Source organism: Mixophyes fleayi, chromosome 9 (assembly GCF_038048845.1).
Source record: "Mixophyes fleayi isolate aMixFle1 chromosome 9, aMixFle1.hap1, whole genome shotgun sequence".
NCBI classification, from domain to species: Eukaryota; Metazoa; Chordata; class Amphibia; order Anura; family Limnodynastidae; genus Mixophyes; species Mixophyes fleayi.
Window position 1 is genome coordinate 90570193 of NC_134410.1, and position 27303 is coordinate 90597495.

General features: G+C 39.6%; 2 protein-coding genes across 2 annotated transcripts in view; both read left to right on the forward strand.

Moving 5' to 3' along the window:
- Positions 1-2144, forward strand: part of TMEM35A (transmembrane protein 35A) — a 32075-nt gene extending 29931 nt beyond the window's left edge. Inside the window, exon 2 of the mRNA XM_075186054.1 lies at positions 1217-2144. Coding sequence (XP_075042155.1) covers positions 1217-1585 — 369 coding nt within the window. The 3' untranslated portion in view covers positions 1586-2144. The remainder of the gene's footprint in view (positions 1-1216) is intronic.
- Positions 2145-14230: 12086 nt separating this feature from the next.
- CENPI (centromere protein I) overlaps positions 14231-27303 on the forward strand; it is a 156593-nt gene continuing 143520 nt past the window's right edge. Inside the window, exons 1-4 of the mRNA XM_075184668.1 lie at positions 14231-14321; positions 23751-23903; positions 23991-24128; positions 24543-24661. Of these exons, the coding sequence (XP_075040769.1) occupies positions 23810-23903; positions 23991-24128; positions 24543-24661 (351 nt within the window). The 5' untranslated portion in view covers positions 14231-14321; positions 23751-23809. The remainder of the gene's footprint in view (positions 14322-23750; positions 23904-23990; positions 24129-24542; positions 24662-27303) is intronic.

A 27303-nucleotide genomic window follows, 5' to 3' on the forward strand; every position in this document is an offset into this window, starting at 1 on the left:
GGGTCTTCGCTGCTGTCTTCAGTCTGGCTGTCACAGTGACAGCCAGGCTGAAGATAGCGGGCCCCCTGGTGAGCCCGCACCCGGTACACGGGTACCCCCTGTACCCCCCTGATGGTGGCCCTGCACGTTACTGCAACATTGCCAATTTTCCTTCGCCCCCATAGGCTTGTGAAGGGAAATCTACATTGTTGCGGTACTGTATTAACTGATGGAATGCGCAGCCACAGCCTATCCATGATGTTTGCACACAATTGAATATGCCCCTTCTATCTTAATTTCTAATTTCTTCCCCCTTTTGTTTTCAGTCAATTTTCCCTCTCATTTGTAGTCTATACTCTGCTCCTGCTATTTCTTTTCCTGTTTCGCCATCCTCACTCTACATTAGCCACACTCTCCTTCCCCTATTCATCTTTTCCCCACAACATGGCTACTTTAGCTCTCACAAAACTGTAGCCAGCTGTGGCTTGATCCATTTCTCTGTGATTGGCAGGCTTGGGGGAGTGGCTAGAGGGTCGCGCCCCCCCCCTCCCCGCGACAAGGGGCGGGTTCCAGCGGAACAAGCTATTTTAATTACAAACACTCCATTGTTCTTAAGTGGTTACAGCTGCATGAAAGTGTATGGATGTATTTTTGTGTATAAGTCTCGATTTTACATTTAACAATAAATTAGGCCAATAAGGTCCAAAAAATAATGTAAATTAATGGACCTGTACACATACTTTGTAACAAGCCTTCACTTTAATTTGCTTTTCAGCAATTTAAGAAAATTTCACAAATCAAAAATACAGTGGAGTTCTATGGAAATGTTCGTAAGTACATAGTACACTATGTTTAGCTTTTAGCTTTGGGGTGCATTCATGAATGTGCTTTAAACATTTTGGTAAAGTAAGTATAAGTATAAGGTTTGATCATGTTTTAACTAACAATGTTTTTCAACGTCCATGTGTATGAGCCCTTACCAATTACGTTTGCAACTTTGAATAATAACTATAGGTATTTTTGGTAAATTAAAATATTGGGCTCATGTAATAATACAGTAGCTTGACACCAGTATTTACTGTATTAAACAATCTGTTTAGCTTTGTTTGAAGATACTTTATATTACTGAGATTCTGATGAATACATTTTCATTTAGAGACAACACATTTTCAAATGTTCATATGTAGTGGTTTTCTATGCTGATTGCAGTTCAGAATTTCCTATCTGTTTTCTCTAGAAACGTGCTTATAAAAGTTATCTGAAGGCTCTCCCAGGACTCAAGAAGCTTGGCATTTCTTCTGTGTTTTTGCGGAAGACTATTGGATCCCTAGAGCTGGCTTGTGGAATTGTCCTTACTTTGGTCCCTGGACGTCCTAGAGATGTGGCCAACTTTATTCTTCTCCTTCTAGTACTTATTGTCCTATTCTTCCACCAGCTTGTTGGCGATCCCTTGAAACGATATGCTCATGCGCTTGTTTTTGGTATTCTTCTCACTTGTCGATTGCTTATTTCACGTCAGCCTGAACAGGAGTCACATGACAAAAAGGCAACACACAGTGAAAATGGCGCCCTACCTCGAGACCCTAGGAAAATAAAGGTGTCTTAGAGTGATTGTGTACTTTAAAGTGGTTTTTAAGGGTCCCTCAGATATGATTCACAATTCAACATTTGCCCTAACCACTCACACCCTGCTCACATACAAAAATATTACTTCTTTCAAAGTTAAGTAAAAATGTTGGCATCATTGCAAGGTATGACAACACTTATGTTTGTTGTTGGCAAAATAGGAATATCTTGTTTGCATCAAATACCTCAGGAAAGTTTCTGGAAAACTGAGATGGGGCATATGACATATGATGAATTAAACTTGAGAACCAGAGCGCTGTAGCATAAACTAGATGAATACTATTTTGAAAAAACTTTTAGGATTCTGCCAAAAACAGTGATACTACTTGATACTTGCATCATGACAAGAAGATGTATTCATTCCCACTATGAGCATGTGGCAGTGTGACAATTGAATCCAGTCAATGAGTACACAGATAAGTTTTAACCACAGAAGATATGAGGGACACAATATACAAGTAATTATACCATGCCTTAAATTAAAACTAAAATATGGCATCTGGGTACAGACACACAAAATAAAGAACATTGTGAAAGACCCAACTGTGTATTTTTTGTAATGCTGCTTTTTACTCTACCAACTTAATATTTCTGTTGCCCATTTGCTGATACCAAGAAAGTCACATTTCATCAGTGGTGATACAAATAGATGGTGATTTTCTCTAAGTCTGGGGTTAAACCATAATGCATTGTTATCAACCAGTCATCAACTGATGATCCACTGATAGGTAACCTGCACTAGTTATAAAATCTGATATCACAGTTTGCACTTGTAATGGAACATTAGTGACCGCAAAACTTAGTTAATGTGATGGGGCATTTTGCTGGTACAGGTAGGGAATTTCCACACCCCAGGGGAATGGGTCCAATTTCAAAGTTCTGCGATATATCTTTTTACTATGTTCACAAGCAAAATGTTCAGAAAAAAAGCCACTCTAAAAAAATAAAATAAATTCTGATCTTGAAATTTTTACTGTTGCACCACAAACACAATCTTTTCTAAAGCAAGGATTTCTAAATAATTAAATTATGAATAACTTTTATCATTCTAACTACATTGCTGAATTTCAAGATTTAAAATGTACTTAAAAAAAAAAAATAACAAATTCAGTATTTACTGTTGAAAATTTCCTAGTCCTCTGTAAGAAACATAAAACACATCTAAAAATCTAAAAACACTCATCATACTCTGAGCATTGATATGTCTAGGTATACAAACTCTTCTCTCTTTCGGCCTCTCCAGATCTGTCCACGACTGGTTCACCTCATACCTCGCTAACCGCTCCTTCTCTATGTCCATGTCCGGCGCCTCCTCCTCCCCCTACCCTCTCCCTGTAGGAGTCCTGCAGGGCTCTGTCCTCGGCCCTCTACTCTTTTCGCTCTATACTTCCTCCCTTGGTGCTCTCATCTTCTCCTTCGGTCTTCAGTATCACCTTTATGCTGACGACATTCAACTGTACATCTCCTTCCCTGTTCTTTCTTCCACCCTCCTCTCTCGTGTATCTGACTGCCTCTCCGCCATCTCCTCCTGGATGTCTGCGCGCTCTCTCAAAACCAATATCTCTAAGACGGAACTCATTGTCTTTCCTCCGTCCAGACTCCCATCTCACTATGACCTCTCTATTGTCGTCAACAACACCACCATCTCCTCTGTCACCCAACTCCGCTGCCTGGGTGTCACCCTTGACTCCTCTCTCTCTTTTGCCCCCCATATTCACTCCCTTGCCCAAGCTTGTTGCTTCCAACTACGTAACATCGCCCGCATCCGTCCCGTTCTCTCTCAGGATGCTACCAAGACTATCATCCATGCACTCATTATCTCCCGCCTGGACTACTGCAACCTCCTCCTCACCGGCCTCCCCCACTCCCATCTCTCTCCCCTCCATTCTGTACTCAATGCGGCCGCAAGACTCATCTTCCTCTCACGCCGCTCCTCCTCTGCCTCCCCTCTCTGCCTTGCCTTACACTGGCTTCCCTTCCCCTACAAAATCCTTTTCAAACTCCACACCAAAACTTACAAGGCTCTCTCCAACTCTATTGCCGCATACATCTCTAACCTTCTTTCCATTCACACTCCCGCCCGCTCTCTGTGCTCAGCCAATGACCGACACCTCTCCTCCACTCTTCCCACTCCAGAATCCAAGACTTTTCCCGTGCTGCCCCCCTTCACTGGAATGACCTCCCTCGTTCCATCCGCCTCTCTCCTACTCTGTGCTCCTTTAAACGTGCGCTGAAAACACACCTTTTCCTCAAAGCCTACCAATCATCCACATAACCTCTTTCTCTATACTCCACTCGCTATCCCCTTGCTTTATCTGGCTCCCCCGTGCCTTATCTGGCTCCCCCTGTGCCAGTCTGTTTTCCCTCCCTTAGGATGTAAGCTCACATGAGCAGGGCCCTCTTCCCTCCTGTCTCCTTACCGTTCTTCTGCTCCTTGTTTACTACATCGGCCAGCCTGGAGTTTCTGAAGCATTGGTATTTTTGTTTATTGGTTTGTACTGTTTTACCCTGTTTAGTCTACTGTTTGTACTGTGTACGGCGCTGCGGAAACCTTGTGGCACCTAACAAATAAAGGATAATAATAATAATAATAATAATAATACAAAGAGTGCGCTCTGTGCTATGGGCAAAATTTAAATAAGGTAAATTGGTGTACCCACATAAAATTAAATAGTCATTCCGGAGAAGGTGTCTTTAGAGCAAAGCTGGTATTGATTCCTTGAGTTTGACAATATAAATTACAGAGTTGAAGCTTATATCGATGCAAGAATATTTTATGTGACATAATGTTTTAGGTCATTTGTCATGGGTAGCATTAAAAAAAAAAAAATCCCTCCCTGGCATTTTGGGAGGTGGGCTAATGTAGTAAATAAGCCATTTAGGTGTCAAGAGTTTTATGTAGGTGCTCAAGGCTTAGCCGTTTGTAGGTCTCCAGCTGTTGTGGAAATATAAGACAGTCTTGAAATTGCTAGAACATGGAGGGCCTAAGTGATTAAGGTGAGCAAAGCAAAGAAGGGGAGAAAATTTAATCCTGGACAAACGATATTACAATGCAAAGGTTGCAAATTAGTTTATTATTTTGCATAGAAGGAAAATACTGGCTCATTTTCATGTAGCACACAAATACTTGATAACTTTATTTGTGCAATGATAGTTTAAGTTTATCTAGGACATGCCCTATTCCTAAAATAAATCTGTCCCTGCATTTTAGGTTTACCGCCCTCTCCAATGCAACATGGCTTTGCCAAGGTGCAAAGTTACTCCTTTTTTGGCATTGCTCTCCTTAATGACTCAGGTCAAGAGAGTCTTGAAGGAACATAGTAGCTGGAGAACAACAGAATGCCTACTACTGCTCTATTTATTGGACACCATTTATTATAGCTGGAGAGCTACAAACTGCCTACTCCTGATGTATTTTGTTTATATTTTTGTTACTCTTTTGAACTGCACTTCTACTCAACTGTAGTAAGAGGTGGTGCATTTGCAAATTTTAAAGAAGTGCAATAGGCATTCTAGTAAGAATACCATTACTAGCAGTAGCAGGACCCCTACTAGGAAAAAGTGGGCATGGTCTGATCCTTGTCTTGCCACTGCAGGTGCTGTATAGAATGTTAGCTACATTCCTTTTTTGGACAAATCACTACATTCATCATAAAATTCTCTCTTAATCCTCCTCCTTACATCAAGAGCTGATGTTTTCTTTGAGATTGACAAACCATGTTTAGATTTGAGGACTCTTTCTTACACTTTGTTTTCAGTTGAAGTTTTTTCACTAATAGAGGTCGAAAACGTACTACTACTGCTAGTACTGTAATGTTCCTGGTTTTAAGCATGATCCATGGTTGACATTGACAAGAGGAGTAACGCTACTTGAAATTGGAGCTACTTGTAGCTGCCACCACAACAGGTGAATGCCCAATGAGATAGGAAAAGGAGGGAATTACCTTACAATTATTTTGACACTGCTTCACAATTATAAAATTTAAATTTAGACAGTTTGTTATTATTATTATTACTTCAAGATACTTACATTCTTCAACAGCCTCCTCCTCCTGGTTCTCCTCCTCGGCCTGCTCCTGGCCCTTCTTGACCTGCTTCATGCCCTCCTCTATGGCCTCCTCCCGGCCCTCCTCCCTGGCACCACCTTGTCGCAACTAGAAGTTTCTGCAGCGGAGCAGGGTCAGATGATCTGTTGGAATAAATATGGCATATTAGCTGTTTTCAAAATGTTATCTCTGTTTCCCACTTACATAGAGACAGCCAGATAATGTTAGGTTACATTGTGAAATATCCATTACAACATATAGACAATTGAGTGGACTTGACCTAGGCAGGTAATATCAATCACATAGTCAATCAGAAAGATTGTTATTACAGGATACAGTTGATGACAGGATAATTGACAGGTGCTGCAGACATTTTACAAATGATATATGTAGAAGGAACTAGAGAACTCACATCTTTGAATCTCAGCCGTGAAGATTGCTCCAGCGACCCTGGAGCTGCACCAGGGGAGGGCTGGCAAATTTTAACTTGGGAGGCAAGACTCGATGCAGCCTATTTTAAAGGAATAAAAAAACACAGGTGGCTCAGTGACCCAGCCCAAGGTATCCCACTATGAGACCGGCCTGGGGGGGGCAGGTGCCCCCTGGCCCCCCAGCCCAGCATGCCCCAGACCTGCACTGATGTTTGTCAACTGTTAATTTGTAACTGTATGCGCCGATGAACAGTATCATGTCACGACTCTGAATGGTTTTGTAGATCCCTTGCCTCTGTCTATATAGGACTTGCCCAGGAGTGCGGAGTCTAACGGATAGGAGGTATTCACCAGGGATCCCCGCAAGGGGATATGGACTCCGCTGCTTCTATTACGCAGGTCACGGTCTCCCAGGCAAGGACTGACAGAGGGTAGTGGAGGCAACACACAATGAAGCAGAGGATGTTAATATCACAAGATCAAAAGTTCAAGGCTCACAGGCTTAAGTAATAGTAGTAATAAAACACTGGAAATAGTAGTAATGCTGCAGAATAATGTATTGACTGATGGTACAATGGAAATGGAAGAATATATATATATATATATATATATATATATATATATATATATATATAAAACGGAAGATATTGAACAAATGGCAATTTGGACGTAGGCAGGATGCAGATCACATTATGCTACTTCATAGTTGATAACTCTTGTCAACTGTATGGGATGAGTAAAACAATAGTTCAAACATAAAGATGATAAACGGAGAATGCGTGGATCCAATAACGTAACACACGGCAGATAAATGTGAATCACTGGTCAGCAATAGTCCCGACAGAATGATAATGTAGAGCTGCTGATCTGAAGACAAAGATGATTCTACATAGCAGGTGGGTTACAGGTATCACGATAATTCTCAGGATAGAAAAGCAATAATCGTTGAACTAATAGGTTCTACAAGTAACAGTCTCAAATGATGAAATTGAACAGAAGACACATCAGACAGTTCGTTACCTAGAAGTAGCAAAGGAACAAAGAGTATCCAAGCCGAGTGTAGAACCACAGATGACAAATATCTTCCAGTAATAAACTTATCAACGAAGAAATAGTACTGTTGGATCAGCCGAGTAGAAGCAGAAAGTTGAGCCATAGAACTAGCTTCAAATGCAGCAGACAACTCATAGGCAAAGTTCAACATGCAGGTAACAGCGGAGGGGAGTGTCCGATGAGCCCAATGTGGAACTGCAAGTGACAGACAATTGTCTATGTCCTATACAGGGCATTTAAGTATTCTTCCTAATGACTATCTTTTATCTTCTCTTCAGAACAATCAAAAAATGTCGGATGAGGAGCAGACATAGCCCAGTCAGGCCTTTGGCTCCTCCACAACTGCCTCAAAACAGAAGCAGACTAATTTCTCCCAACAGGAGGTGGAGATTCTAGTCCAGCTGGTGGTTGAGAAGCTGCACTCCACCACCCGGCAGCTCTCCGCCCCAACCAAAGCCAGGATAAGGGCATGACATAACAATGTAGGTCAATGTCTTGGCTCCAATTCATCGCAGAATGACAGAGATTAAAAAACAGTATTTTTTTTCTTTGACCCACTAATTCATATATTGTTATTTGCCACCCTAGCACATGTCAGGTTATTGTTCACAATAATTTAAAAATATATATAAGCTAGAAAGGATTTTAGTTTTGTAGGAAAGCTCATTGTTGAAATTTTTTATTTCCTTACCTGTGTATAATTCTTTTTAGAAAAAATTGCATGCTCCTTTTTTTTAGTTAGCCAAAAAGCCCTAGCACAAAATTTGTTATTGTATATATAACTTCAGCAACTCAGACAAATATTATGCATTTGCCTATATTACAACTAGAGATGGTCACTGATCCCCGTGTTTTGGTTTTGATTTGGGTTTTGGATCTGGATTACCTCCGTGTTTTGGTTTTGCCAAAACCGCCCTTGCGTATTTTGGTTTTGGTTTTGTTTGGTTTTGTTTTGCAATTTGTTAAAATAAAATATTTTTTTTGGGCTAAAATAACTTAATTTAGGTATTATTTTGTACCTACATTATTATTAACCTCACTAACACTAATTTCCAGTAATTTCCATTCAATTTTGACCACCTCATAGGTCACAATATGATTTTCATACACTTTCAAAGAAAAATTGCTGCAGTTCTTGCCAGTGATAAGAAAAAGGCCATTGTCATGCCTGGCCATAAGACCAAAAATCCATCTCTTAAGTGTGGAATTATTTTTACACAAATCCTGACAACAGTTGTCTAGCCATTTGTAGCATTTTTAAAGCCACACTCAGTAGAGGTAGGGACCTTAACCATCTAGGATCCTCATCCATGTTACGGCATTTGAAGCGAGTTCATGGAAAGCTGTTGGGAAAATCAGAAACTTATGTTACAAAAAATAACAACAAGCAGTCCAGCATCATCTACATCATCTCATCTACATCCCAGCACCTGTAATCTACACCCCCAACACCTTCATCATCAATATACCCAGAAGCAACAATTGACTGTTAAACAATCGTTTGCAAGAGGAAGCAAGTATGAAACCTGTCACCCAGTCTCAAAGCGGATCACAGACGCCATGGGGACTATGCTAGTATTAGATCTGCGTCCAATGTCCACTATTAATACAGTTGGTTTAAGACATTTAATGGAGGTCTTGTGCCCCTGTTACCAAATGACATCACTATACCATTTTACTAGAAAAGCTATTACTCGCCTGTACCAGAAGGTTCCTAAAAATGTAATTACTGGGATACAAAATGCAATTCTACCCACTGTACACTTAACCACAGATATGTGGACAAGCGGAACTGGGCAAACTAAAAATTATATGAGTGTGACAGCCCACTGGGTTGGTCATTCGCCTTCACCAGCAGGAACAGCAGCAGCATGTACCCAAGTACGTCACATTTTTCAGAAGTAGGCTACTCTGTGAATCAGCGGCTTCACTAAGAGGCATACAGCTGACAATCTGTTACAAAAACTAAGGGATGTCATTGAAACATGGCTAATCCTGCTTGGACTCTCTTGAGGATATGTAATTTCTGATAATGACACCAATATTGTTCAAGCATTACAGCGGGGTGGAATTCCATCACATTTCCTTTTTTGCTCACACAATCAACTTGGTGTTACAGAATTTTTTGAAAACTGACATCCAGGAGATGCTGTTTGTGTCCCTAAAAATTTTGGGTCATTTTCTGGATTCTGTAACAGCATGTAGGAGAATGCAGCAGTTGCAAGAAGACTAGCATTTGAGGGGAATGTACTTTAGTCCAGCGAAGTAGTCACCTGTGAAGAGAGTGCAGACACGGTTAGCTTGAGTCAAGTGATTGCCTTAATAATACATTTTGCAAAGGAGCTACAGAAATTTAAAGGATGAAATAAAACAAAGTAAATGTGCTAACTATTTTAATTGTAGATTAAATACTTAATTTGCCTCGTCGGCTACCCATATCTCCCCCTCATATCTCCCCCTCATCCAAGAGCTATCAACATCTTGTAATGACGTCTTCTACTTCAGTTTCTCTGACAACTGCTTGTTGGAAAAAAAGTAGCTTTCCCAAGACACCCAGTGGTGATGCAGATGAGTCCGCACAACATTTTGATATTTGCTCTGCTGTAAAAGAATTGGCCAAAAATGGTGACAGCTCTGCACTAAAATGAACTACTAATTCCATTTGGAAGGCTATTATCGGCAATTACATCATAGTACACAGACTTCTATGATGGTGGGATGAATTAGTATTGTTTGAGGAAGATTAGCACTGAACCCTGCCACCTCTCCTGTTTCTGAGTGAGCTATGGTACAATAAAATGTAACTGCAGATTTAGACCAAGACTGTCAGCCCTATTATTTCTATTTCAGCAATTACAATTAGCAATGGAGCTCTTCTCTTTGGGTGTTACCTATATAACGCAGTAGAATTTGCCTGCAAATTCTTCAGGCAAGCCTGCTTGTCTTCCTCTTCATCAATGACTCTTAGCAATTGAGCACTCGTCTTTGGGTGTATATTACACCCAAACCTTATTAGTGCAAATTAGGAAAAATACAGTTTAATCCCTGCTAGGCCCTCCACCATCCTTTGCATGTTAATAGTAGGATTGGTTGGAGTTATGGGCAAGGTCACACATTTTTTGGTCAAATCTTTCAAACCAGCCCAGATGTCAAACTTTTGTTGGGAACCGTGGCCTCAGAGGAGGGGTCAAATATCAAAGGGTCTTTCAACTTCTCAGGCCGCGACTTAGCCGTGCGCCCGTCACCAGACCAATGGTATAGGCGCAGGCGGCTGATTTCTTCTATCCGGGCACGTACATTCTCCCTGCTGAACTTCTGAGGTAGTTCGGTTGCGAGTCGCAGGTCCCGGTGCAGGGCCTTCCGCGGGCAGAGCACAGCTTCCCTCCACAGTCTCCTCTGTGTCACGCTGCACCCGGCCTAACCCACAGCCGTGGGTAGAGGGAGGCTTCCTCCGAAATGACCGGTGGCAGCACCCGAGAACCTCCAGGTCTTAATGCGGGGTTAGATACCGGCGAGAACAGGCTCTAAATCCGAGTTCAGCGCAGCACACCACGGAGCTCCAAACTTTTGCGGCAGATCCCGATGGCTGCCAGGCCATGCCCCCTTTTTTAAATCTATTTCTTACAAAGAAAAGAGCCGCCCGAACCACCGACTCAGCAGGTGCTGACAGATACGTACCCGCTGTGCCAATGTACTACAGCATCCCTGTGCCCAAATTCAACAGGCCATGGACCTTGAGATCTGTGGCTTGAGAATTTGGGTGCATGCAAAGCCTAAATACGGGTGTCAAACTCTGAGCGTGGGATGCACTCAGAATGCGTACCCTAATGAATCAGGCCCTTAGAAAACACTCCACAGTGTACACATCTATGCCTAAATCATGATCATCCCACATAAATAAAAAAAGATATAGCCATCTTTCCACTGGAATCATAAAGAAAAGAGTCATAGGCCAACATATCTATGCTTAAAACGTGATCATCCCACATAAATAAAAAAGATGTAGCCATCTTCCCATTGGAAACATATAGAAAACCTTGTCTCAAAATGGCCTCAATGACTGTATAGAGTTAAATAATTTATAATTTGTCAATGCAGGTTTACTTTCGTACCATCCTATAGACATAATTTTGTTAAACATTGCCTGATAGTCGCAGTGCTCTGTGGCACTGGGACAGAGGGTTAATACATTTTAGAAGCTAAGCAAGAATGAATGAGGCCAGCAACTGGATGGGGGACCTCCCAGGAAATGAGGTGATTAATGCTCAAATGTTTTTTTGTTTGGTGAGTAATATTCTGAATAATTAGTTTTTTTAGTGTTTATGCTTTTTACTTGGTTGTTGAAGTTCTATCTATATGAGGAACATGGGTCGGCATGTATTTGAATCTGAAGTGTTATATATCTATGAAATGTTAATGGCAACTTGTTGCTTTAATATGCCAACTTTCATGAGTATTTTTATGTGCAGTATAAGCTTAAGATGCCAAGAGTGATTCTTTGGAAGATAATCTATAGACAGAGACCTTGTTATAAGATTATGCTTAAATTTAGTGAGGTTCTGAGAGGTGTGTCAGCTCCGGAGTCAAGAAGTAGCTGAGCTTAACAAAGCTGATTACTCAAGACTGAGCATAATTAAGCTACTAATTGGAGATCCGGGGGTGAATTTAAATGTCGTGGATACCACTTCAGATCTATTCAGCTTCTGATGAAACGGCGCTAGCCGAGAAACGCGTCAAGCTAATTCATTCTGATTATATTTTCTACCATTGGAGAGATAACCCCGGGGTTTGTTGAATAGTGCACACAAAGTTTTTTCTACAGACTGCGTTACGAAAGCCTTTGCAAGAAGTCTCGTTTGAGCTGCAAGCAAGAACAGACGATCTTTCCTATATTGGTTTGGTGAGCCCCACACAGGCTGTGGTTATTAAGAGGAAATTTCTGTCATTATATGCAACACGCTGGGCACAGATACCTATTACGGTTCATTCCATCGGACCTAAATATTACTCAGCTACAAGCGGGACTGTGTTGCTGGCAATAGGCATTATAGTGAGCCTATATTAACACTGTTAAATTGGCATGATTATTTTGACATCTGAATAGAGTCTGCTGAAGAAATATTTGCCACTCTGCCCGTCACTAATTTACAGGTTGGACACATATGCACGAACAGCTGTAATCTACGTTTTAACCTGTATTTAGCTGAGGAATATATATACAAATTTTACTGTTTGTATGACTTGCTAGTTTACCATATGCCTTGTATTTGGATCTGCATGTCTGGACACTAGCTTTTGCTTAGTGTGAGAAAAAGTGAACAATACTATATTTTGATCTTTCAAGAGCAATCTGTACGACAGGAATATAGTCTATATAGTTACATCTGGTCTCCTGTTGTATATCCTCAGTGGTATTGATGTTTATAACAATATTGAATTTTTTATGTGATATTTTATGTATTTTAATAAATTTACTGTTAAACGTGACCATTAGCGCCCCCTTTCTAATTTTTATTATCTCTTTGTCTGCTATCTAGGCTTGTAACCTAGTATTGTGGGGGCAGCTTTTTTGCACGTTTAGGTCTCATATCAGCGCCCTTGTTTCTATTTTGTTATATAGAAAACATTCCACAGTGTACATATCAATGCTTAAAAGGCCTTCATTTCACATAAACAAAAATAATAGAGCTGTTTGATAGAATAAATCAATGCATGTAAATTTATTTGTGATTATTACATTTTATTACTTTATTGTTTTATCAACAGGAATGTATATTAAAGTGGAATTCATACTTTATTAAAATGATTTATAATTATTTTCAATTTACAATTTATTAAAGTGTAATAGAGTTGCTTTTTCTCTACTGAAAGCAATGGGTGAAAGAAAATAGTGCCAGCTAATGGCAGAAAATGTAACTGCAGGCAATCATCCCGATCATCCTTTTCTGTGATTCAGTACATCCTCTGTAGGTTTCTTGTAGTGTGCAAAATTCTGATACCCAAGGGGGAATTCAATTGACCGTGTTAAATATGATTTTTTGTTAAGGCCTCATAAGGCCTTTGTTCAGCCATTTATTGTAACTTGCATAGAAATATTATTTGCTAAAAGAGATTATTCATTTTTCTGCTGATATGCAGTTTTACAAGATGTAAGCCCATAGCCTTGAGGTTAAGCTGACATAGAGAACACCTGAAGAATGTATCAATATATGAGAACAATAAGTAGCTTCATGTTCAACTCGTAGTGTGGGAGCTGTGCCCATGACGTTGGACATGGCGGACAGGAGATAAACCTCCAGCTTCCCTGAGATAAGAATAATAGGCTCTTCTGTCCTTAGAAGGGGGAGAAAGTAAACACCTCAAGAATACATGATAGTTAATTAGTAGTGCTTCTAATAGACTTATTATGCTTATGACGTAGGATTCATTTATCCAGAAGGCTATAAAAACTTGCATCTTTGTATCAATAAATCAGAGCACGCAGTGTAAAAAAAATAAAAATCAAAAAACGCTGTCAATTGAATCCCCCCCCCCAGTGTTATGGAGGTGAACTGCAGATAATCATCCTTATCTGTGATCAGCCTTTTAGTACATCCATATTGTATTTAACACTTCAGCAGAATGTGAAAAGACAGCCAGAATGCCAACCAATAATTTTTTTTAAAAAAATCAGTTTGGTTAATATTAAAATATACAGACTATAATAAACAATAATGTCCACTTTTAACTTTTTTCCCTGAAATGAGTAGATTTACCAGTACCAAAGCTTCTTTTCTGTCGCAGGTAGGTGGCAATGATGAATTTGGAGACATCAAAGTAACGCGAGGCACTACATAAAATTTATTTTTTCACAAAACCGACAGGGACTCTTTAAAAACTGAAAGTCAGCACAACGTTTCCCAGAGCACTATATCCTTTCTAACATAGTAGAAGAGGGAAGGCTCCACGCGGCCTCCGTTTCTGTTTACAATCCTATCCAACAACAAACATACCGCCGTCCAGTTCACCTATCCAACACAGCTTGCGTTCCAAATTACATGTGTTTTGTTATTGGCTGGTATACTCACAGCCAATCACAACGCTGCTTGCTGGAAGGGCGATTAATCTTTCCGGATTCGCATGTGCAATGAGCCGTCGCGCTTTCTTTGAACAGGAGGAGCGTTTTCGGTTGGATACACAGCGCTATGTGAGTTGTTATGGACGTGTTTGAATACGATGTTGTATACTGTTTTGTTTGTAAATTTTAACTGTGTCGCGTGGATTGCCAGGCTTTTCCTTTTACAAGTTACACTCGTGTTAACGGTTTTGCTAGTTCTTGCCAAATCCTCTTGGGGCACTGCAGTGTCTGTTGCTGACATTTTCAGGCTTGAAAAGTTGTCCACAATTTAATATAGTTTTCATGGATATTCTGCTACTGGACAAGTGAACAAATAGCATATTCTAGATAAATATTAGCAAACATGTGTAAGCATGTAATCGAGTGTCTCTTCCTTTGTATTTATTATGGTTTATTTACATAGTACTATCATATTATGCAACACTGTACAGGGAGTATTTGATTATTAACATTGAATCTTACAGTTTAAATTGTACACCACACAAACAGCAGGGACCATTTTTGTCAGAAGCTGATTAGCCTATACTGCATGTATCTAATAGTGAGTGTGTTTGTATATTGATGTATGGTATGCGGACATCTGAACACCACATCCAAAACTATGGGCCTTAATATGGTGTTCTCCCTCCCCTCTCTTGCTGCTTTAACAGCCACAACTCTTCTGAGTTGGCTTTCCACTGGATTTTGATGCATGGCTGCAGAGTTTCACATTCTTTCAGCCACAAGAGCATTAGTGAGGACGGCCACTGATGTTGGGAAATAAGGCTCAGCTCACAGTCAGCGGTGTAATTCATCCCAAAGGTGTTAGATGGGGTCAGGGCTCTGCGCCGGTCACTTTTCCACAATAAGCTCAGGAAACATTTGTTGATGGACTTTGCTTATTTCATGGGGGATTTGTCATGGTGAAACAAGAAAGAGCCTTCCCCAGACTGTTGCCAGTAGTTTGGAAGCGTACAGTTCTATAGTGGCATTGTATTATTATTCTTAACATTTGTTTATATAGCACCAGGAGTTTGACACACAAGGTTAATTAACAAATATTAGTCCAGCCAGATTGCAAAGGTAAAAAGATGCAGAACTGAGGTTTCGAGTTGGGGGAGATTTTGAGACAAGTAAAGAAATGTATGTTTGTGCAGTATTGTTGAAGGCCTTGTATGTTAAAACAAAACAACTTAATTCTCTACATATCACAATGATCAATAAACATGATAAAGTAATAACATCTTTGTACGAAGTGTATAGAATAAATTGGTTATAACTCTATAGGAGTGTCCAACAATTCCTAATGAGATCTAAATAAATCTCTTGCTTGTATGAAGATGGATATAGAGGGTATAAATTTCCGTTCAGATCCAGATAATACACCAATATTAGAAGTGAATTAATAGGTGTATAAGGAGAGAGATTCCTTAATATATACTTGAGATATTATAATACAATTCCATATAGAAAAAGGGAAATCAGTTCCTTTGTGTCTTAATTATCATCAACACAAAAATCCCACATTAGTTGTTTGGGTTTAGTCGCTGAAATAACTAATATCAACGGAGTTTGTAAGTGAATCTTCTTATCGCTAAAGCGACTAAGCAGTAGAGATTCCAATGTATGGCTCCAGAAATCGCTAGATAGAGCTTAGCGTCAGCGTATAGCGGTGATCATAGTATACATAAAGGATTTACCTTCTAGGTATAAACATGGTTCCAGCAAACAGCAGGTCCAGTAACGCTCTTCAGTGACTTGATAGAACTTATCATCAGCGTGTGGCGTTTTTAGTAATATACACAAAGGATTTACCTTCTCGGTATGTATAGTCAATAGGTATTCTCCGGCAATCAGCAGGTCCGGTCAGATTCTTCGGTGCGCTCCTCCAAACGGAATCCGGATACACAACAAACTTTAAAAGGAAAAGTTCCACTTAGATACAATGTATCTTGAAAGTTTGTAAATTCCACGATGTTAAGAGCAGCATGAAACAAGCGACGCGTTTCGTCTGGAGACCAGACTTTTTCAAGCAATAAAGCTGTAAGTCAGGGGCTGCCTTTTAAAGAGGAGATCTCTCATTAGTCGTAATTCCAAACACCTATTTTCGGATCTGAGAAAGCACAGAAACACCTCTATATCATTTAATGGCTTAATTGTCTCTTTTTCTTCTTCCTCATCCATCTGCGCATGCATAGAAACTAAAAGTAAATATATGCTTAAATATGGAGTGTATATAAAATACATACATAAAGAATATATATATAAATATATATAAAAAAAAATATAAATAATAATAATAAATAAAAATCGATTTTTATTTAATATTATTATTTTTTATTATTTATATTTCTTTTTATATATATATATATAGTGGTCTGCGTATAGCAAGTTGTACAACTGCTGTGATAGGAGGACTTGTCCAGGTGCTGGTAGGTAGCAGGGAAGTCAGTGGTCTGTGTGTAGCAAGTTGTACCACTGCTGTGAGGAGGAATGAGGACTTGTCCAGGTGCAGGAGAGTGGTGTGGAAACGGCAAATTGTAGCTGTGTGGAAACAGCGCGAGTAGAAAGGAGTTTTGTACAACACAAGTAGGTAAGTACAATGAATAGTCTGTCAATATAGTAGCTGGCTCTGCAGCGTGGAGAAGCGGGTCAGCGCGGATATGCAAGTAGCAACAAAGTCAATATGATGAGAGCATACCGCAGCTGAGTGAGAAGCTTGTCCGGGTAAACAGGCAATGTAGCATAGACAGTCTATCATAGGTAACTGTACCTTAGTGCAGTAGTCACGTATAGTCAATAGGTATGCAAGTAAACAATAATAGTCAATAGTGGTTATGCATACCAAGTAGAGCAGGAATCAGCTGGGAAGCTGAAGGTTCGATCAGCTGAGTAGACACGCTGTAGCGGGTATGGGAACCGCCGTTGAGTAGAGCAGGGAACAGCTTGGAAACTGCAGACGATCAGCTGAGTAGTAATGCTGTAGCGGGTATGGGAACCGCCGATGCGTAGAGCTGGAAGCAGCTTGGAAACTGCAGACACGAGTAGAGCTGGAAGCAGCTTGGAAACTGCAGACACGAGTAGAGTTGGAAGCACCTATAGAGAATCACTGGGAATGAGACTCCAAGATCAGGCAACTACCTAAGGCTGCAGGTGCCTTAAGTAGGGTGAGGTGATTGATCCATCAATCACATTAGTGGTCAGGTGTAGTTAAAGGGACCTGCGCAGTGCGACAGGATGGCGGACGGCCGCGGTTCAACACAGGTGTAAGCGGTAAAGATGGAGAACCACGTACCAGAGTGGAGGCACTCACACTCCGGTGAGTGATAGATCCAGGAGAATTAGAAGTGAGTAATGGCCTTTAGATTTAGCAGTGACCAAATCATGGATAACCATATTCATTGCATTATCTGTGGAAAGTTGGTAACAAAGTCTGACTGAAGAGAATCCCTTAGGCTGTATAAGGTGAGATTACTGAATTTTCTCGAGAAGCTTGGAGCGGCATGGGAGCTGATGGATAGAACAATAGTTTGAGTAAAAGTGTAGGTTAGAATTTGTAATTTCCTATTTATTTTTTTCCTAATAGGAGTAATCGTTGCATGCTTGAAAAATGGCGGTAAGATATCAGTAGAGAGAAAGATTGCAGATTTTAGTTAAGGTAGGGATGAGCACATGAGACAGAGATTGACTGATTTGTGAGAGTATAAGATCAAGAGAACAGTGGAGTAGGAATATAAGAGAGTAGATATTTCATCTTCAATTGTGGGTTCAAATGAAGAGAAGGTGTAGGCAAGAAAATGTGCTGGTTGTTTGTCGAGGATGAGGATACCATTTCATGTTGGATCTTCTCAATCTTGTCTTTGAAGTAGGAAGGATGATCTTGGGCACGGATAGTAGTTGGAGGGTTTGGAGTGGGAGGCTTGAGAAAAGATTTAAATGTATTGATAAGGCGTTTGGGGTAAGAAGCCTGAGAGGAGATGAGAAATGTTATAGACACTGTTTAGCAGGGTCTAGAGCATTTCAGTAGGAGTATATGTGAGAAAATTAAGTACAGGACACCAATGACATTCTGCTTTGTGAGAGAGTTCTTGATGATCTTACTTTAGTGTGCCATGGTTGACGTTAAAGTCGACATGGAATGGGAAGAGTAACTGGGGCCAAACCCTAATTGGTGTTAGGGTTTGGTGAAAATGAGGAACTGCCATTTCGGGAGAGGAGAATGTACAAATTATGGAGTGAAGGTGTTTCAGAGACATGGAAAGCTATTGACATTTTAATAGAGTTAAGATTTCTTTTGGGTATGAGGAAGCTTTGTAGAGTTTCACAGCAGAGATGTTAAAATAGTGGCAGAGAGCTTGTAACCGATAAGGTGATCCTAGAGGGGGTAAAGGAGTGTTAAGGATATCAGAAACTGAGCATAGCATAGGGAAAACAAGATCAAGTTAGTGGCCTTCCTAATGAGTAAAGGAGTCAGTCCACTGGGAGAGGAAGTTGGAGGCAAAAGTAGAATGAGGGTTATCAATGGGGATTACAGACGATAAGTAATGAGGGAGCCAGGCAGAGAAATGTTAAAGAAATTGTTGATGCGGTCCAGTCCCCCTGGACCGCATTAACAATTTCTTTAACATTTCTCTGCCTGGCTCCCTCATTACTTATCTCCTGACATCAATGGATCACAGCAAATAAATTCTGATGCTATAGAATCTGTGGCACCTTATATACAGCGGGTGAAATAAGAATTGTACACCAACATTTTTCTCAGTAAATATATATTTAATGTGGCTATTGTAATGAAATTTACACCAAATGTCAGCAACAACCCTCGCAATCCACACATGCAAAGAAATCAGACCATAGATCTCCATAATTTAAGTTTTGTGTAATAATGTGAAATCACACAGGGAAAAAATATTGAACACCTGAAGAAAAGGAGGTGCAAAAAAAGCATGTAAAGCCAAGACACCAGCTGAAATCTATCCGTAATTGGAAAGCAATCCTTCAGATTATAGATGGCCTATAAAAAGGTGTTTCATTACGAAGGTGTCGCGCAAAAAACATCTCATGATGGGTAAAATCAAAGAGCTCTCTCAAGACCTTCGCTACTTTATTTTTGCAAAACATACTGATGGCATTAGTTACAGAAGGATCTCTAAACTGCTGAATGTTCCAGTGAGCACTGTTGGGGCCATAATCTGGAAGTGGAAAGAACATAATTTCACCATAAACCAGCCACAACCAGGTGCACCTCGCTAGATTTCTGACAGGAGTGAAAAAAATGATCAGAAGAGTTGTCCAAGGACCAATGGTGGAGAGCTTCAGGAAGACCTGGATTTAGCAGGAACAATTGTTTCAAGCACCATGGCCTGTATGCGCGCTCACCACGCAAGACTCCTTTGTTGAAGAAAAGACATGTTGAAGCTCGTTTAATGTTTGCTGCACAACATTTGGACAAGCCGGTGAAATATTGTGGCAATATAGTGTGGTCAGATGAGGGCAAAATTGAACTCTTTGGATGCCATAATACACACCATGTTTGGAGGAGAAGTGGCACTACACATCACTCCAAAAACACCATACCAACAGTGAAGTTTGGAGGTGGAAACATCAAGTGTGGGGCTGATTTTCTGCACACAGTACTGGCATACTGTATATGATTGAAGGAAGGATTAATGTAAAAATGTACCGAGACCTTCTTCATAAAAATTTGCCATCTACTAGGATGCTGAAGATGAAACGAGGGTGGACATTTCAGCAAGACAATAATCCAAAACACATAGCCAAGGACACTCTCAATTTGTTTCAGAAAAAGAAAATAAAACTTCCAGAATGGCCCCACCAATCCCCTGACTTGAATTCAATTGAAAATCTATTAAAAGAACTAAAGATCAGAGTTCATAGAAGAAGTCCACGGAACCTTCAAGATTTGAAAACTATTTGCATTGAAGAACGTGGCAAAATCACACCTGAGCAATGCATGCAACTAGTTTCTCCATACAGGAGCCGTTTTGAAGCTGTAATTACCAAGAAAGACTGCTGTACAAAGTATTAAATACATTTCAGGAAGCGTGTTCAATATTTTTTCCTGTATCATTTCACATTATTACACAAAACTTAAATTATGGACATCTATGGTTTGATTTCTTTGTATGTGTGGATTGCAAGGGTTGTTGCTGACATTTGGTGTAAATTTCATTACAATAGCCACATTAAATATATATTTACTAAGAAAAATGTTGATGTGTTCAATACTTATTTCACCCGCTGTAAGTATAATAAATAGCAATAATAGAGAAGGGGTTGAAAATCCGAATAACATGTACTTCAGGGAGCTGCGAGCTGAAATCCGGGTTAGAATTACCGCAATAACGGTAATACTTTTAACGCCACGTTACTTTTGAGAGTAACGTGGCTAATTGAATATGCCCCTAAGAGTCCGTATGATGGCATTGGAGGGACAGTTAAACGTCTAGCCACACGTACCAGTCTGCAAGCAGTGGGAACCCATCACATCTTGACACCTTTGGACGTGTATAGCTGGGCAAATGAAAATGTACATGGCATAAAGTTTTTTTACGTGTCATCATCATCATTTATTTATATAGCGTAACTAATTCCGCAGCGCTGTACAGAGAACTCGCTCACATCAGTCCCTGCCCCATTGGAGCTTACAGTTTAAATTCCCTAATATAGACACACACTCACACACAGAGACAGACACAGAGGGAGACAGACAGACAGAACGAGAGGGTGACGGACAGAGAGGGAGAGACTAGGGTCAATTTTGATAGCAGCCAATTAACCTACCAGTATGTTTTTGGAGTGTAGGAGGAAACCGGAGCACCCGGAGGAAACCCACGCAAACACTGGGAGAACATACAAACTCCTCACAGATAAGGCCATGGTAGGGAATTGAACTCATGACCCCAGTGCTGTAAGGCTGAAGTGCTAACCACTTAGCCACCGTGCTACCCACGTCGCAAAACGAAATACAAGACTGCTGTTTCTAGATGGCTATGCAGCTTGGTTTTGCAAAGACTGTGGCAGGAACACGTTCTCATCACAGATTTCGGCCTATTGGTAATGATGAGCTACACATATATCGATTGTCATCAGACGACATAAAGACAGCAGGAACCAGAGTTAATAACAGTATGACCACAGTCACAAAAAATGTACACAAAAGTGATCTGCAACCTGGAACATACATAGCAGCAGTGTATGATAACCTATGGTATATTGGGTATATCATTCAATGTAATGGGGAGGAACAATATGTGCTGGTACACTTCATGAAACTAAACCAATCAACAAATATGCTGTCCTGGCCTTCAAGAGAAGTGTTTTGATAAGTGTTTTATTCACGTCCTCTGTCTAGCGGAAGTGCCTACTATCCAAGAAAGTACTGGAAGGCAGTATACACTTTCTGCTTACACTTTCAGGAAAATTACAGACTGTTACAACAAGTTCCAATGAAGGGAAAAATAATGAGATTGTTGACTCAACTTCAGTTATGGACTAAAGTTATGTTAAGGGTTTTAAATTTCATGGTTTCTTGTGTTAATTATGAATGCGGTACAACAGTAATCGAGCATCAACTTCATTATTTTTTTTCTCCACTATGAAACAGAGTACCCTGCTGATTTTTTTTGTGGTAGTAATTTATACCTTTTTAAACACCCCAAAAAATGGGATCCCTAATGTCGATTGAACCTAGCCTTTTTAATTCGATTTGAAAAACATGCGTTTTTGCCGTAATGCAAAACATGAGGCAGATAAAGTAATTTGGTTCGGATTTTTGGATTCGGGAGGAAGAGCTAACTTAGGGGTCCAAATTGTGTGGTGATTCCTTAATAAACACCCATGATACTTCAAATAAACTGGATAAAAAAGCTGCAATTAGTAAATTATTTAATAAATTGAAAAATCAATATTTGATCAACTAATTGTCAGACAGTCAAGATATTTGCCAGAAATAATTGTTTTGACATCCTCTCAACTAAAAAATTTTCAAAGAAATCTGAGATGCGCGATTCGTCCCTCCAGACTCCTGACAAATTCTTGTATTGATGTTGCTTCCAGGGACAATTTGGAACGTGTTTAGAGACTGTTGCAACAGAAGACAGACAATTTTTTTCCACTACCGCACTAGCTACATAGAAAGTACACAGTGGTCATATTTTTTCACAGTTAGTACTGCAGAATAAATCTTTTGGCATAGTGTCGGCAGGGTGTGCCGATTTAAATCACATGATTTTTTTTAAAATTGACTTTTTTTTTTTTTAATTTTTTTTCACACTCTGAGTATCAGCAAGATCAGGTTATTTGTCAAGCTCTGCGAGGGCAGCTTTTACTCTGCATTATTTCAATAAGGAAATATTGCGTTTTGAACTAGGCCTATAAAACTCTGAACTTGAATTAAAGGAGCAATGATATTGAAAAAACAGTCTGATAGGGTACATGTTGTGGCTCGCCAAAGTAGCTGTTTTAGTTATAATTTTTTTAATTATAGGATCACTAAATTTAAAATATATGTTGGTTTAAACAAACATCTTATATAATTCATGAGCATAAATCTAAAACTTGCACGCCTTGATCAGAATTTAGATATTTGGCAATCTTTGTACTCTTGTCAACTGCCTTTTGGTAGGCTATTGTGTTTATTTTGTAAAGGTATCCTTGATTAGGCTTACTAGCGAAAGTTAGGTTTGCGTGGAGAAAAAGTTGACGTTCTGCATTTAAGATGCATCTCTAATGCAAATGAAGCGCACGTAAGCAGTGCTGAAAATAAATTCATTGTACTAAATTACACCATACATATTTGCATTTGTACTTGCATTGCGCTTATTGCAGTGCATGTTTAATGCTTTTGGTTCCATTTCAATGTGTCTGACGCATGTCAATTTAGTTTTTCTACCTTTTATACACAGCATGGTTAAGAAACATATACATATGTGTTTCCACATGCACTTGTCTACTTACTGTTTTGTCAAACACATTTAATAAATGAATTGTATTAAATGTGTAGGCAACATAAATTGATTAGTAACACCAGTTTGAATGTAGCCTAAGGATATCTGAGCTCGAATCACTTGGCAATGTCAGGGTTTTCTGAGTGTTGAGCATTTTCAGACTGCTCGTATATAATTTTTAGAGAGCTGCTGGGATAAAACAGTCTACCTGTTTCTTGCTATGTACTGAATAATTTTAATTAGTGAAGTTTTTTCCCCGCTATTGTTCCACACTACTAGACTATGTATTGTGAGCAAGCACAAGTCTAGGTGACTGGAACTATTTTGCAGTTGTCATGAAATATTTGCTCTAGTGGCAATTTGTACTTTCAGTTATAATGTACCTTTAGAAATGTAGCTCTCGGTAGCAACTAAATGTTTGTGTCCATTAAAATATTTCACAACTTCCTCAAAAATAATTGGCGTATTAATTAGTTTGTTTTGGAACTTTGAACAGTAAACACGTGTGGTTTTTTTTTTTTTTTAAATTTCATGCAACATATTACTGAAGGATTGGCGGTTGAATTTCTTTTGGTCGGAACCTTGCAGACATTATTGAAAGACACAGGAATGGAGACAAGGAAGATGAAGCTAAGGCAGAACTCGAGCAAGCATGACTTCGATGTCCATCTCTTGAATGAGGCACTTCAATATTTCAAGCGTGGTATGTATATGTTTTTGCTATTTCCTTTGTTAGTATTTTGTGGTACAAAAACACTTGTTATATACTTTGCTATTTTTGTACCTGTAGTTACCTCGAAAGTGTCCTTGAGAGGAAATTCTATTCTGCTCCAGCATCTCAGTACAGTAGAGACTATTGGACTGCAACATGGGATCCCTGCAAATGGAATTGACATTCTCCTCAGACTGGTGCTAAGTGGCAACCTTGGTAATGTATCTGTTATTAGAAATCGTTTAAGCAAAATAAGACATATAATGGTTTTTCTAGTGAAAGTAACAGGTGTTATTGCTATCTTACATGTATTTAATGTTGGAAAATAGAAAAAGGGAACTTCAGAATACTTGTAGTCCCATTTTATTTGACCAAATAAATTCACAGTTTTATCCCATGTACATTGTTACATATAGGGGTATGTTTTTACAGCTATTATAAAACTGTTGGAATAAGTTCAATAAGGAGTAGACATGGCTTTTAAAGGTGTTCTTGCATGTAATAAGAGAAGATTTTATTTTTTTCTTAGTCATGTGTTTACATTTCACATATTCCTCTAGATATATTGTATGTACGTAAAAGTGTTCTTATTTGGGGGACAAATTAGTCACTGAACTTTTTTCTTTTCAGGGGACAATGTGAATACCCGTATCCTAAAATGCCTGTTACCTGCAACAGAAATTCTACAAGATAGTGTCATTACGTCTGTATCATTGTTTTGTACAGGAAAAATATCCTCCAAAACTCAGGTAGGTTATTATCTGTTTCCTTGATGCACAAAATGTATGGTTAAGCTGGCCATTCAATATACTGAGTGAGAGGAGCTTCTATTTTTTTTCAAAATTGCTCTTTACCTTTTTCGACTTCCACTTTTTTCAGGCATTAAGTTTTTTCTTATTATGTTTTAATTATACAGTGTCAATATTTAAAAGAGTCTTAATCCGTCCTGCCGTCACTTATATCAAATGGGAGGAGTCCCTCCATCCATAGCGTTTCGGCAGATTGTGGGGTTCCGTATGCTTTATGTGGAGGGACAGAATTGTTTACGAAGGGTTATCCAACTGGTGTAAATCACCTTCATTTCTGCTTGTTGGAGGAGAGCCATTCTCACATGGTGACCATTGATTTCTATATAGAGATAATAATGCAGTGCAAAGGCCACATTTTCACTGCACATAACAGAAAGATTTAGTCCAACCTCATCCGAGAGATCAATCAGATTGGGTTTCCGGAAATCATGTGTAACAAAAATAAGTAAATCCACATAGCATAATTCTGTATGATAAAATCACTGGATGCTTTATTGAAACACTAAATTAATTCAATGATTATGCACAGCAAAATAAACCATTAGAAATGAACTCATACCAGATGTAGACTGGTAAAAGAGTCTTCTCATAATAAATCAGACTCATACCCAGGATCGAGCCACAAGAGATGCTAAGGTTCAAACGGTTCAGTTTAGCAGTTACATCAATCTATTCCCTCTCACACCAACGTGTTTCAGCTTTCCTGGAGCCTTTTTTAAGGTGAATGACTGGGAGACCTCACATATTTTAGATTTAAATTTTAGATTTAATATACAAAAAGTACAATTCTTACAGAGAATATAAAACGGTTATATAAAGATTTGACATACAAGTAAAAAATTGCAAACCGTTCTAAAAACAAATGGGATCAAAGTACAGAGCAGCACTTACATATAATAATCTGTATGCCTGGGGCAGGCAGAAAAGGTGGTCAGTCCTTCAATTAGATTGATCCCAAGAAGCTGACAACTTATCCCTTCAGAACACAGGTTTTTAAGCACACTCAAATGGGACGGCACTCACAAGGGCAGTGTGAATGCTAATGTGGGGGCGGGAATGTCCCTTGGGTGTCACCTAAGGTTTGTTCAAAACTATTCCTAAGTTTTGATCTGTCTTAGCTTTTCTCAGATATGTCCCAGCGACATAACTTTCCCTTCAATAAACCGGTCATAACTTCCCGCACATTTAAATACCAAATATGATGGGATTACATCAATATCCTATCTTGTCCTGAAATACATGTGACTAGGGCTGTTCCCTGTATAGTTGGTAGCTATGTTTTAAAACCCTTATGTGGTTGATCACTACTTTTTTTTGATTTTAAGTGGCATATTTTAAAACTGAATTCTTTTTGTCTATCTTACATATAGCTTATGTCAGCACATGGCCTCTTTGAGCCAGACCACATGCTGAGCCGGACCTAAACGTCTATTCAGGTGTTACAAGCAGGCTATATCTCACCGCGGGAGCTCTTTGAATGTAGCCTGAGACAGGCTAAAATATAAAATGATCACAGAGCATTTCGGGTTCTATGCACAAAGTCACATCATTGGCAGGTTCAGCATTATCCAATACTACCTGAGCTGAGTCACATGGTGTAACAGAACTAGAGATAGCAGGAACAACATTTGCGGGAACATACTGAGAAATTAATCGTCCAAGATCAGTACCTACTAACACATTTGTGTAAATATTTTCAGACACTTCCATTTCTCCCACAGAAATAGGCTTCTCCACAATTATGTCCTCTTTACAATCAGCCTCCTCCAATAGCAAATTTTGTGCAGCCTCTGGTAGTATGCTGCAAGAATCATCAGCTTTCCCCAGCAGAGTAAATGGGGCCTCTGGATGCAAAATCTTTGTAGCATATACCATATTGACTGTAGCTGGCAGGGGCACCTTTTCCTCGTGGGCCAACCCTATAGGCTGGGTGATTGCTTCTCCAGCTGGTATAAGAAGCCTTTACAGGCAGTGCCCCTCTGAAGCCACCCGGCAAAACTGGTTTTGCCAAAATGGGGTATGGATCCGTCCCCAAGCATATACCTCTGCTTGAGCAATTTCAAAACTCTCCTCTAGGCATTCCAGCTGTTCCATAAGACTCATCTTGTAACCCGGAATAAGAGTCCATATGCGATACTGACTGAAAGCATCATGCGGGTCTTCCTGTGCCCAGTACTCCTTTCAAGTTTTGTTGTGGAAGGAGACACCTCGCAGCAGACATTCTTTAGTTAGCTCTGCCATACTCATCATAGTTAGTGGATCCTCTGGATCTGGGACAAAATTCCACACTTTGATCCTCTAGTGTTGTCTTTGCATCATCCTCCAATAATGCACGAACCAGCTTTTTAGTTTTATCTGTCCAGTCGAGACCTCGCTGCTCACACAGGGCAATTAAAACTACTTTGGCTTTTTTCTTGTAAGTAGCTGCCATCCTTGCAGTTACTTTGCAAAATATAAGATAGAAAGGAAAAACAGAGGGAAGGGAACTGATATTCAAGTATGTCTTAAAAAATAATAAGCATCGAGTTTTGTCCTTATGAATATAGCTGTATTCCTCGCAAGGATACTACCAGTTCTTAAGT